Genomic DNA, 13884 nt, shown 5'->3' on the forward strand with positions numbered 1-13884 from the left:
GGTGAAAGACCTGTTGCGAAGCTATGCAAAATGTTTATCTGTCCTATCAACGAATTAAAACTACATAAAGTAACAGCTACAGAGTTTGATTTATTGGATTAAAGAGATCTAAATTTGAAATATCGCAGTTCATGCTTTGGAAGCTGATACTTTGAAATTAGGATATATTAGTATAAGGAAAGTGTCACCAACTGCCCCCTTCCCTGTGAAGCAGTCGTTTAGTTGATTTATTCCATACTTCTCTCCTACCGACTATATAAAAAATATAAAAGTTTTTTAAAATTTAATTGAGACATGGTAACAGGCCATTTTGGCCCATGAGTGCATGCCGCCAAATTAACCTACATCCTCCCCAAGTACGTTTCAAATGGTGGGAGGAAACTAGAGCAGACATGGGAAGAACATACAAATTCCTTACAGACAGCGCAGGATTCAAATCTGGGTCCCAAACACTGGTGCTTGTAAAGGCATTGCGCTAACTGCTACGGGTTCCGATCGCTGGTATGGTAAAGGCATTGCTCTAACTGCTAGGTCAACCATGCCATCCTTATTTAATGATTTCAGTCAGTGGTTCCTCCTTAAATGTGCTGTGGCCCGCAAAAGGGACATATGGCCCCTTTGAGAATGGCTGGTCAAGATCTTGTATCACGGAGATATCCTTCCAACAGAGTCCAGATCATGGCTCACAGGAGTACCCAGTATTTCCAAGAAAATTTTGAGTGTCCAATACGATTGGAAATAAGACATCTTGCCTCTTGAAACAAAAACCATTATACAGTTTGTCTTCCTAATTACTTGTTGTACTTCCTGATTAATTTTCAGTGAATTATGTAGAAGCCTGCCCAAACTGTTTATCACCACCAATACTTTTTTAAATTTTCACCATTAAAACAAAACTACTGAAGCTTTCTGTTATTTCTTTCCAAAGTGGGTGACCTTGCATTTTCCACATTTTATTCCCCCTGCCAAATTCTTGCCATTCACTTTGGCAGTATTCCACCTGAACTTTGTTATGTTAAATATGGCAATGAGTCAGGTTGAAATTTCAAATCAAAGTTTGGAAAGTTTTATCTGGTCCATATTTATCCCCAGCACACAAATCAAGTGGATCATTCCATTATTTTTGCAGATTGTGTGATCTTGCTCTGATCACAAATCTTGCCATTTTTCTGACATTAAAACAAATGACCACATCCTCTGTGAAGTTTTGTGATGCCATGAGTTTCTGAAGACACTGCAAATGCAACTTTCTTATTCATTGAAGTTGTATGTCAAAGAAGTATAAATAATTATCACATTTAAAGTGTGACTTATGAAAGATTTCCTTGGTCACTTAAACCCCTAAATGATGTGCCTTTTTAATAATTGGTGTTAACAGTCTTGCTTCAGTCTCCAAGCTCATTAACAAACTTTTTTTTAACAAAAATAAATTAAATGAATGTAATTCTCCCCTTTTTTTTGTTCAGTCACTGGCGTTTCTCTGAGGTTATTCACTTTGATTTTATTTTAGCTTGGAATCAGTTTCATTTTGCATTTGGAACTTTTATCATTTTAACTATCAGAGCCTGAAGTATTTTTGTGCTTGGGTCCATGTACTGATCTGTCGAAACCTTCATAGCATTTATAAGTTGTGTTGCATAGATGTAAAGAACTTTCCATTACATCAAACCTAATCTATTGAATATTCTTGAGAGCTCCTCTGGATAAATATTATCACCTGTTCTGTGAGTTAGAGTAGATTGAGCAGTCCACTCAGTTAACTATTGCATGCAATGGAAACACTTCCTTTTTGAGAACTCAATATACATGCCTTTGCTTAATGGAGCTATTGTTGTATTTACACAACAATATCCTTTACACATTACAACAGATATCATCAGCTGGAAAACCTCACTGAACCAATGCTCTGCACTATTAATACATCCACATCTGCAAATGTTTTCTGAAGATTTGAAAGTGCAATAGAGATTTAAACCTCATTTATCTCATTGCCTTTTGCTGGGTGAAAATTGAAATCTTGTGTTGGTTTACCTTGACAGTGTCATTATCTACAAAGTCCTTTTGGCTCTTCTGAGAGCAAGAAAGGTGTTACATAAATGCAGATTCATTCTTTAAAAGTATTGATTCATTAGAACTTAGAACATTACAACACAGTACAGGCCTTTCAGCCCATAATAGTGTGCCAAACTATGAGGTGGAGTACAATAAGTCATCCAGGGTGGAGTAGTTGATACACGGGGACTAAGACTGCCAATGCAGGAATCTGATAAGTAAACATGACAGTCACGGTCTAATGAGAGACCAGATACAACTTATTTTACCTCCATATAAAAGAAAATGGCTGACATCCTTCTAGCCAGGAAGACAATCCATAGAAACTTAACATACCAAATTAAATAGTAAAGAATTGGTATTTTAGGTTAGCAATTCCTTGGTTAAGAGATGTACTTTAATAGGAAAAAAAGTTCAGCTATCCAGAAAGGGAGTTAAATGTGTGGAATGGGTTCCACGTCAACTTTCAGGGTCTAGGGTGTGGGGGGGAAATGCTGGACTGGGAGACAGAATAGAGAGCATACAACATTACCACAGTACAGGCCCTTCATTCCATGATGCTGACCTATGGAAACCTACTCTATAGAATCTAATTTTTCCCACACACTCCTAATCATCTCTCTTCCATCCATGTGTTTATCTAAGAGTCTTTTGAAGCAAAAACACAATGCTGGAAAAACTCAGCAGATCACACAGTGCACTTTATGTAGTAAAGGTAAAGATACATAACCAAAGTTTCGGGTGTTTCGGCTTGAGCCACCAGCCTCCACCACCTTCCCTGGCAATGCATTGCAGGCACCCATCATTCTGTATATAAAAAAAAAACTTAATTCCGACATTTCTCCTAAACATTCCTCCACTCACTTTCAATAAATGTCCTCTGGTATTTGCTACTGTCACTCAAGGAAAGAGGTGCTGGCTCTCCACCCTATCTAAGCCCCTCATAATTTTATCTACCTCTTATGTCTCTCATCCTTCATCGCTCCAAAGAGAAAAGTCCTAGCTCTGTCAATCTTGCTTCATAAGACAATCATTAAAGAACTGACTCAAAATAAACAAAATTTTCAAAATTCAAATTGCTGAGAATTAAAAAAAAATGTATTAAAGGAGTTTTTTTTAAAAAATCCAGTCTTGAGACATTGCATTAGTAACTGATCTGAGATTTCATGCTATTATCTCATCATACTGACAATACAGATTTTCCAAACTGATCTCTCAAAGGACGGTGAAAAGTTAGCTACTAGATCCACATATAGGCCGGCATCTGTTCTTTCTGCATAGTCTTGAAAATCTTTCTCTTCAGAGAATTTATCCAATTAATTTTTAAAAATGAAGTAATGAGTCTGTATCCACCATCCTTTGCATTGCATTCCAGATCAGAACAATATAACACAAAAAAAAATGAAACCTTCTCATTGTTACACTGGGTCTTTAATCTGTGAATTGTTGTATATAGATTCAGAGAGGTATACACTACAAAAACAGGTCTTTCAGCCCATCTTGTCCATGCTAACCAAAATGTCCATCTGAGCTCAAACACTTGACCCATATCACCCTATCTATCCTTGCACCTGTCTAAATATCTTTAAAATATTGTACTTTTACCTGTTCTTACTCCTCCTCTTGCAGCTCGTTCCATATGCAAACTTTTCAATTTTACATTTACATCTTAAATTTAGACATACAGCACAGTAACAAGCCCTTCAGGTCCACGAGCCTGTGCCACCCAATTACAGCAATTAACCCACAACCCCAGTACATTTTGAAGGATGGGAGAAAACCGGAACACCCAAAGAAAACCCATACAGACAAGGGGAGAACGCAAAAACTCCTTACAGACAGCATTGGATTTGAATCCTGGTCGCTGGAACTGTAACCATGTTGCAGTAACTGCTATGTGAACTGTACTACCCTGTACGTGAAGTTTGTATATGGAAAATTCTGTGTGAAAACCATGTCTCCTAGGTCCCATTTAAATTTTTCCCCTTCCTACGTTAAGCTTGTAACTTCTAATTTTAGACTCTCCTACCCTTGGGAGAAGATGGTGACTATTCACCTTAATGATGCCCCTCATGATCTTATATACTTTTATAAGATTGCCCAATCTCTTGCGCTCCAGGGAAAATGGTCCCAGCCTAACCAACCTCTCCTTGTAACTCAAGCTCTCCTGTCCCAGTATTATGCTCATGACTCTTTTCTGAGTGTTTTCTAGACATTGACCCGCCTCTCAGTGGAAACAGTTGGTGCTTATTTATTCTTGCATAATTGTGAAAACTTTCACTAAATCTATGTTAAATAGTAAATGTTTTGAAGATGCTATCTTGTAAATTCAGAAATGCCATGCACCAGATCAATACAAAATCCAGTTTTTGTTGTGGAAAATAATAAATGATCATTTAGAGTATTTCTGCAGAAAGGCCAGAACACAGCTTTTCTCATTTCTCTCTGGGGAAGGTACTTAATCTGCTGTTGAAAATTAATATGGTTTATTTGCAATCAGGAGCTTATTGTGTAGGATTGCAAGGCCAAGTTCACTTGTTGATATCAATAATAGTTGTTCATTGTTAGTGGAATCAGAATATTGGTATTTTAAATGTCAATACCAATGAGCTGCAGTTGAACAAGGAGATTCCATGTAGATCTGACTATAGTTTACAGTTACTAATCTGTGTATTGATCACAGACCTTCTCTTTTTCAGTTTAATGTGCTGCAAACTAATCACATATCCAATCTTGGAAAACAAATAAAATGGCAGATGCTGAAATCTAAAACAAGTCAGAAATATTGAAAGTACTTAGCCAGGAAAGCAGTAAATCACAAAATTCTGTAGACATTGTGGTTGAAGTAAAAACACAAAATGCTGGAGAAGGTCAGCAGGTCAAACAGGGTCCTTTATGTAGCAAAAGCAAAGATGTATAACTGACATTTTAGGCTTAAGCCCTTCATCAAAGTATGAGAAAATGCCAGCAAGCGTCCGAGCAAAAAGGGTAGGGAGGGTGGTGTCAGGAGATGATAGGAGGGAGGGGACAGCAGCATTGAAGGGGAGGGGGGATGGTAGGGCTATGTGGGTGAAAAAATTGGAAAGACAGGAAAGGGGGAGGGGGAAGAAAAGGCAAGAAAGAGGAATCAGTCAATGTCTCAGGTCAAATAACTTTCATCAGAATATCTCTGACCTTTGCGAGTCCTGAGGTGAAATGATGCTTCTGGTCCTCTCTCTGCAGATGCTGCCTGACCTGCTGGGTTATTACTGTCGTTTTCTGTTTTGGTTTTAAGATTTGCAGTATCCACTGTATTTTGCATTCTTTACTGATTAACCTTAAGCTGCATCTGTGGAAAGAGAAATAGAGTTAAAGTTTCAGGTCAAAGATTCTTTGTCAAAACTGTGAAGGAGGGAAAATAGATTGGGGCTGAGTTGCAAGATTAGTGCAAGAGGAATGAGAGAATAAAAGGAAGGTAAGACCAGGGTTGTCCTTGGGATACTCTGAAACAATATCAGATAGTTAATGGGGCAAGTAACAAAGAGTGTGAACTTGTCCATTGTTCATTGAATCCATGAAATGAGGGCAGTTTTTAGATGTACATTGTAAGGTAAAAACATCATGAGATGGGACCGGAGAAGGAGTCACCCAGTGCTGGGCCGTAACAAGATGCAGATGTGACCTTGTACACTCAAGATAAGCTTGGCACTAACAAGAATGATGTGCAGCAGACTAACAGAGAAGGGTAGCAACAGTTTATTCATTGGACAATGTAATGGTATGATAATTTACTAAGTACGTATCCTGAGGTATAAAAAAAACACCACTTGCTGATAATGGCAGAATGCGCCTTCTCCAACTAACACTGTTAGTTGCAAGTGTTACAATCCGGTAATAAAGAACAAAGAACCTTGATTTCGACTCAGTCTGGTGTCTGACTCACTCATTCATGAACAAAGCAGACCTAACAACATACAGAACAGTAACAGACCCTTCCAGCCCATGAGCCCATGCCACTCAAATACACCAATTAACCCGAGTTACTGGCGCTGTAATAGCATTACGCAAACTGCTACACTAACTGTGCTGGCCAATTAGAGAGTAAGAGCACAAGCAAAGGAATATAAAAGTTGCAAAATACAGGGATAACATGTCCAACAGCTGAGACTGTGCTAAAACAAAATCTGAACTAAAATCACAAATGGGTGGCCTGGTCCATTCCGATATTTTTGGAGTAAGTGAGTGACCTAGTGTTTTAGAACTCTATACAGAGTTTGGAAGGCTGCAAAGTTCAAAGATAGGAGATGAGGTGATGTTTCTCAAGCTTGCATTTGGCCTTATTCTGAGAATGTAGGAAAGCAGAGACAGATAGCTTGGAATGGGTGGGGGGAGGGGGGGAGGTAATGTGCCGGGCAACAGGAAGTTTAAGGCTACATCTGCAGAACGAATGCAAGCGCTATACAAAACAGGCAGCTGGATTGCATTTGGTTGCTCCATCGTAAAGGTCGTCAGGTTGTGAGAGTTAAAACAAGAAAGTCTGCAGATGCTGTGCGGAGTGCAATACACAAGAATGGCTGGAGAAACTCAGCAGGACATGCAGCGTCCATAGGAAGTAAAGAGTAACCAACTTTTTGGGCCTGGGTATGGGCTACCCTTTACTTCCTCTGGAGTTTCTCTAGAGTGAAACACGAATGCCTGAAGACGGTGTGATTGTAGTAAAGCCACGCTGAAATGCTGGAAAAATTCAGCCAATCTTCCAGTCGCCTTTTTTTTTTAGGAGACAATGATATATGCTGACATTTTGGGCCTGAGCCCTTCTTCAAGGAATAAGTAGAATGAGCCAAAAGCAGGAAATCTCATAATTCAGACAATCCTGGGCTGGGGGAGGAATCCAGACTAACAAAAGATGTAATTGGATAGGATATGGGGAGAAGTGAGAATTCATCATGCCTGTGTGAGAGGAGACAGGGGAAAAAAGGAGAGGCAGAGCTGGGAGGAAGGCAACGGGGGAAGAATTGAGGAGGGAAGTTGGTTTTATCTGGCATGATCTAGCATCACAGATGTCTTCTACCACCATCAACTTGGCCCTCACCCACATACCCTCCATTACCCACACATCTACCCTGGCCCCTTTGCCCCCACATGCAACAAAGACAGGATTGCTCTTGTCCTCACCTACCACCCCACCAGCCTCCACATCCAATACACCCTCCTCCACCATTTCTGCCACCAACTGTTCGATTCCTCCACTAGACACATATTCCCCTCTCTTCTGCAGGACTGCTCCCTCCATGACTCCCCTGTCCACTCCTCCCTCCCCACCAATCATCCCACTGTGACTGCAGGAGATGCTCCACTTGCTCCCTCACCTCCTCCTTCACCACTCTTTGGGGCCCCAAATAATCCTTCCAAGTGAAGCAACATTGCATTTGTGAATTTGTCACGGTCATCTACTGCATCTGGTATTCCTGTTGTGGTCTCTTCTACATCGGAGAGTGTCTGGGCAGATCATTTTGTTAAATACCTTGGCTCTGTCCGCAACAATAGCAGGGATCTCCCAGTGTCCACCCATTCAGTTCCATATCCCATTCCTATGCTGGCATGTCTGTCCATGGTCTCTTGCACTGCCAGACTGAAACTACCCACAAATTGGAAGATCAACACCTCATTTTCCATCTGGACTCTCTCCAACTGGGTGGCATTAACATTGGCTTCTCTGGCCATCTCCTGCACTTCTTCCCCCATCGCCTTTCCCAACCTTGGTCTCTCTCCCTTTTCCCTGTCTCCTTTCACACAGATGTAATCAATTCTCACTTCTTCCCTTATCATATCCAATTAACACCTTTTGTTGGTCTGAATTCCTTCCCCAGCCAGTCGTCTCTGAAATCTGAGATTTCCTGCTTCTGGCTTATTCTACTTATTCCTTGAAGGCCTCAGGCCTGAAACGTCAGCAATATATTCTTGTCTCCGATAGACCAGCTGAGTTCCTCCAGCATTTTGGTGTGTTTTACTGAATTTGTTCAGCACTTTTATGAATTGACCACACTGCGAAGATTGAATGCAGTGCGCTAGAGTGACACGAGTGTTTCCAGCTATTACTCTTTTATTTCTGAATTCCTGTATTTTCTGTTTTTATTCTCAGCATGTTGCTTTATTTTCCTTTGATTTAACCTGTATATTGCTGGATGATTTTGGTGTATTTTTTTAAATTTTTTAAAATTTTTCACTCTATGAACCAGATCAATCAAAATACATACAAACATTTCCCTCTTAAATATACACAGTGGCATTTTCTCTCCTTTCCCCCCCCCCCCCCTTCCCACCCCACTCCAAACCCATTAAACGTTCAACATATACAATACAATACAACCATTGTTAGGTCTGCTTTGTTCATGAATGAGTGAGACAAACACCAGACTGAGTCGAAATCAGGGTTCTTTGTTCTTTATTACCGGATTGTAACACTTGCGACTAACAATGTTAGTCGGAGAATGCATTCTGCCGTTATCAGCAAAATGGTGATTTTTTATACCCTTGGATACATGCTTCGAACATCATCATATCATTACTTGTCCAATGACTAAAACTGTTGCTATCCTTTCCCTGCTAGCTTCCTGCCTCTCAATCCATCAATGTCTCTCTTATCTTATAAGTACAAGGATGCATTCACATCTTGTTACAGCCCTGTACAGGGTAACTCCTTACACATTCCCATCTCATGATGTTTTACCTTACACCATTAAACAATGTCATCACACAATGAAAATAAACAAGAAAATTGTGTCATCTACTTTTACACACTGGATCAGTTCATTTTGTCTACTCATTTTATCATTTTAGGGGGTGGAGGTCCATGGTAAGCCCCCTCTGTTGTGTTCCATGTACGGTTCCCAAATTTATTTGAAGTAATGTGACTTTATTTTTTAAATTGTTTTTTTTCCAATGGAATACATTTATTCATTTCTATGTACCATTGCTGTACTCTCAGGCTCTCTTCTGATTTCCAAGTTGACATTATACATTTTTTTGCTATAGCTAAGGCTATCATAATAAAAAGTTTTTACGCTTCATCCAGTTTGAGGCCTAATTCTTCTTATATTACTTAGAATTGATGGAGGGAAAGTCCCTTTCCCACAACCTGCATGCCAGGTTTTAACATCCATGTATTGAATGCAGCTGTTCTGATCATCATTCATCTCTCTTGTTTCAGGATTCCAGAGGAGCTGATTTCTGACTTCGCAGGTGTTGTATTTGGTGACAGGTTTGTGTTCCTCACTTCTGCTTATTCAAAGAGTGTCAGTGATGTGGGCTGCAGCAGTTGATAAAATCCAGAAAGCTTCATTTGTAAGTGGCAGAAATAATGAAGCAAAGCTTGTTTGGATTTCCTGTTGTAGTCAAGTTGTTTCTTTAGGGGCAGTTAGTAATGGCGTTAATGCTCCAACAGAGTGAAGTGACATCAAATAAAACAAGAAAGAGAGCAGATGGTGAGAGCTGAAAGTGGATAAAGAAGCAAGAGGTAAATGGAATTCTTAGTCTGTTGTCTAGGAAAGGCAAGGGGATGATTGGCTGGTTGATGGTAGCACAGGAAGGAACATTAATGGGTTGCTGCTCAGTAACCTACTCGAATAACTGGAGGCATGGCAGGGCAGTTTGACCCTCTAGAAAGCATTTCTTTTGCCATGAGAGAGCTTGGAACAAAGGAGAATGAGAGAAGACTAAAGTGTAGAGAATTATGACAAATGGGAACCAGGGGAAAAGATTTAAAGGAATTTGTCAGAGGTTTGTGGGAAAATGAGAGAAAATGGTGTTGGGGATCTGGATCTTGTATGAAGGTAGGTTCAATGGTGAAAGGTTGGACACTTCTGCAAAGTACTTGGATGGGTATTACAGAGTTGTGAGATGGATGCCAAATTATGGAAGATTTCTCTGGCCAACTCTTCTTTTGATTGACTGAGAGCAAAATGTCTCAAAGTAGAATATTTGATACAAAAATTACATTGCCAATTAACTTTAATGACATTTTGATGTTTATCATTGTATCCACAGCCGTGGGTGTGCATTTTTGTGTTTATTGATTATTCTGTCTGATGTAAAGTTCATGACCAGAGATGTGTTGACCTGGAAATCCTCTCGCTCTGGGGCAGATCTGCTTAGTATGTTGTGAACCAGTGCCTGATTAGGGGTGTTAATCAACTTCAATAAAATTCAATAGGGCCTCAAGTTCAACGTTCACTATAGGGTGACCCTTGCACACATTCCATAGATATAAACAACTTTAAAGGAGGCTCTTCAATCCATCATGTCAACGCTGGCATTTTTCCACCAAGTTTCTCTGTAATCTTCTCCCCAGATTCAGCCACTCACATACTCAAGGAGCAAATTGCCGTGGCTAATTAACCTACCAGCCTGTCCCTTGGGATTTGGGAGGAAATCAACCCACTGGGTTGGGGGAAGGGGGTGTTGGGGAGAAACCCTCACAGCACAGGGAGAACATATCAACTCCACACATAGATGACGGGGGCGTGGCAAGATGGCATAGATGTGTAATCTCGACTTCTCTGGCCAGACTTTTAAGAACCAGTTTTTAACTCTTTGTTTTCAGGTTTAATTTTTTTTAAAACTTAGTTTAAAGTATCAAGGAATTGTTATGGCTATTAATGGTAAAAAGATTAAACCTCAAGGACAGAAGAAACTACATTTTTCTGAGTGTTGAAGATTTAGGGCCCAAACAGTCTGCTACAACTTCAGGTTTGCTTTCTTTCAAGCCTAAACCACAGAGATTGCCTGTAGGAGCTGAAAAAATTACTACTACTCACCAGGAAAAGGACATTGCTGGAATTACCCGTTCTCAGGAGGAAGGTGTGTGTGCCCCTGATGTGGATCCCGATCCTGGCAGCCTGCCAACTTTAACGGAGGGGGCACGCAAGAAGACGACTCCATTGCTTGAAATACCCCAGGATATACTCCAATCTGAATATTTTGGTATTTTTTGTGAGGTTTTGAAGCACCAACGGGTTGCGGGGGGAGAATAGCGTCGGCCCCCTGAGGAAGTCGGGGTGCCGTCGCTGGGAGTCCAGACCCGCAGTAAAACTGTTAAACTGCCTGTTGTTGAGATGCAGCAGGAGCTGCAGTTACCTGATTCTGACACTACGCAAGAGAAAGCAGGGCTGAGCTTTTCTGAATTACAATGTAAACAGCTAAGCCTCATCATTCAGCCTCTGCTGAATGAAATGTCTCAGAGGCTCAGTTTGGAACTGGATGCAGTTAAAATACGTGTGGCAGCATCTTGTGAGGATTTTAAACAATTTCAGGCTGATTTTTTTAAAATGTCAGCAACAAGTGGCTTCTAATACAGAAAAAGTGTTGGAGGTGGAAAAATCCGTTAAAGAATTGCGAGAACGTGAAGAGGAAAGTAGATTATTTGGAGAATCAAAGTAGAAGGAAAAATGTGAAGATTGTTGGTTTGCCAGAAGGTATCGAAGAACAAGAGCCTCTTCGTTTTTTTACCGAATGGATTCCACAAATACTGGGGCAGGAATTTTTCTCTGGAGGTCTGGTATTGAAAAGAGCTCATAGAGCTTTAAGAAGAAGACCTCTGCCTGGTCAACCACCGAGACCCGTGATAATTCGATGTTTGAATTATTTGGACAGAGAAACCATACTTCGTTTAGCAGTGCAAAACGCAAGACAACGACAAGCCCCGTTAATGATTCAGAATAGTAGTTTTTTTATCCTGATTTGAGTCAAGAGGTTATTCAGCGTCGGCGTCGATTTAATCCAGTTAAAGAAGTTTTGTGGCATAAAGGTTATAAGTCTACTTTTCGCTATCCGGCAGTGTTGAAGGTGTTTTGTGGAGACTTTCAATCTCGGTTTTTTGAGAATGAGCGTGAAGCAATGATTTTTGCTGACTCGTTGCCAGATGTAAGAGGACAAAGACGTAGCCCACCATTATCTCCTAAAGAAAAATCTGGTTGTTCTGGAAATGGAAGAAATGGGTGAAATGGGAATGGAAAGAGTCCGTTTCCTTGAAATGGGGTCACCAAGTCTGGAATTTCTTGGATGAATAGAAGAACTTTTTAAATTTTTACTTTTTTTCAAATGTCATTATGATGCTGTTATTCTTTGTTTGGCTGGGGAGGGAGACATTTGCTCTATGTTCTACTAGTCATCAGCCACTGGTGGGTGATCCACACCCAACTTTTGTTTAGGGATTACTACCTTTTGGTAGTTTTTTTTGGGTTTTTTTTTTCTTTTTATCTTTTTTTTAATTTTCATTTTATTTAGACTTTAATTTGTGGTTTCTTTTTCTCCTATTGGAGGGCCTATTTATGTTGATTTGAGTCTTTATATATTGATATTATTAGTTTTTAGTAATATTAGTGGATATGTCAAAGTTGAAGTTTGCTATTTTTAATGTTCGGGGTTTAAACAGTCCGATCAAGTGTAAGCATATTTTTATCATGTTCAATCTTTGGTAAAACATGTGTTCGGTAGAGATGATTTTACCTGAAATGATTAAATTTGAGACTTTTGGCATAATGAGATGAAATATTGTTTAATAATGGAAAAAATTACATATATTTCGCAGATAACTATAGTTTTTTATTAATAGGTGGTTGTTAAATTCAGAATATTTACTTTTTGATTTATATTGACTAGATTTTAATATGTATGGTTTACTTTTTATTTTTTTCTCTTTTTATGGCTCGGGGTTCTTTCCTTTTTTTCTTTCTTTTATACATATATATATATATATATATAAAATATAACGTTCATGCTTTGTTTATTATATATGTTACTTATTATCTGTATTTTGAACGAATAAATAAAGTTTAAAAAAAAAACTCCACACGTAGATCACTAATTGTGCTTGCCACAATGCCTGTCCGAATACCAAACTCCTGCACTTGTACCACAGCTGTACTTACCTTCTGCAAGGTCTCAGCTGTCCTGATACCCTGTTCAGCACACCCCTGACCATCTTTGACAACTTGTACTCTCAAACATCTGCTTCGCTGTATTAGAATGCCACTAATTGAAGGAGACCATTAAATTTGATTTAAATTTGAAATAATAGCAGTGACTTAAAAATTAATGTACAACTGACATATCGGACATGAGCCCTTCTCTGGCCTAAAAGTTCAGTAATACATTTTATCTCCTATGGACGTTATGAGACCTGCTGAGTTCCTTCCATGATTCAGTTTTTTCACTATAATCACAGTGTCTGCAAAAATTAACAATAATTGAGTTTAAAACTTCTGCTGTTGTTAATTAAACTTGCAGATAAATAAAGAAACTATATCTCAACTTGCCTCATGGTTGCTGATGCTCTGCTGGATGCTCCAGTGTGTTTGGAGATCAGAGACAAAATGAATCCAGCTCCTCCATTCATTTCATTGCAGAGTTCCTTGACTCATTGCAGTCCCAAGAGGTCAGATCCAGTTGCACTTGGCCTCCAGTGGGATACATGCATTTAGACGTCTGGAATGCACTTGTGCATGGATTGCAGCTTTCTTGCTGTACTCCACAGGCCTGCAGCTGGTTGGCCATGTAATGCAGACTCATGTATTCGACTGCACATTCCCCACAGAGGGCAAAAATGTCAGGTTTTAATGACATATTGAATAATCTTGAAGTAATAATGAACACTCAGTGCTGGAGAAATGCAATGGGTCAACAGCATCAGTGGGAGATTTTAAAAATCATTAATGTTTTGGACCTGAACCCTTCATCTGACCTGAAATGTCATCCATTCTTTTTCTTGCATCAATGTGGCTCGACCTGCTGAGTTCCTTAATCAGTTTGTGTTTTGCTCCAGATTCCAGCATCTACAGTCTCTCATTTGCCTCA

The 13884-nt window shown here is 39.6% G+C and overlaps 1 protein-coding gene across 5 annotated transcripts in view; it reads left to right on the forward strand.

The window, feature by feature from the left end:
* Window positions 1-13884, forward strand: part of commd5 (COMM domain containing 5) — a 58201-nt gene that overhangs the window by 19536 nt on the left and 24781 nt on the right. For all 5 annotated transcript variants that reach the window (XM_069893477.1, XM_069893481.1, XM_069893480.1 and 2 more), the window contains exon 5: window positions 9242-9292. In XM_069893477.1, coding sequence (XP_069749578.1) covers window positions 9242-9292 — 51 coding nt within the window. The remainder of the gene's footprint in view (window positions 1-9241; window positions 9293-13884) is intronic.

Source organism: Narcine bancroftii, chromosome 8, assembly GCF_036971445.1.
Source record: "Narcine bancroftii isolate sNarBan1 chromosome 8, sNarBan1.hap1, whole genome shotgun sequence".
NCBI lineage: Eukaryota > Metazoa > Chordata > Chondrichthyes > Torpediniformes > Narcinidae > Narcine > Narcine bancroftii.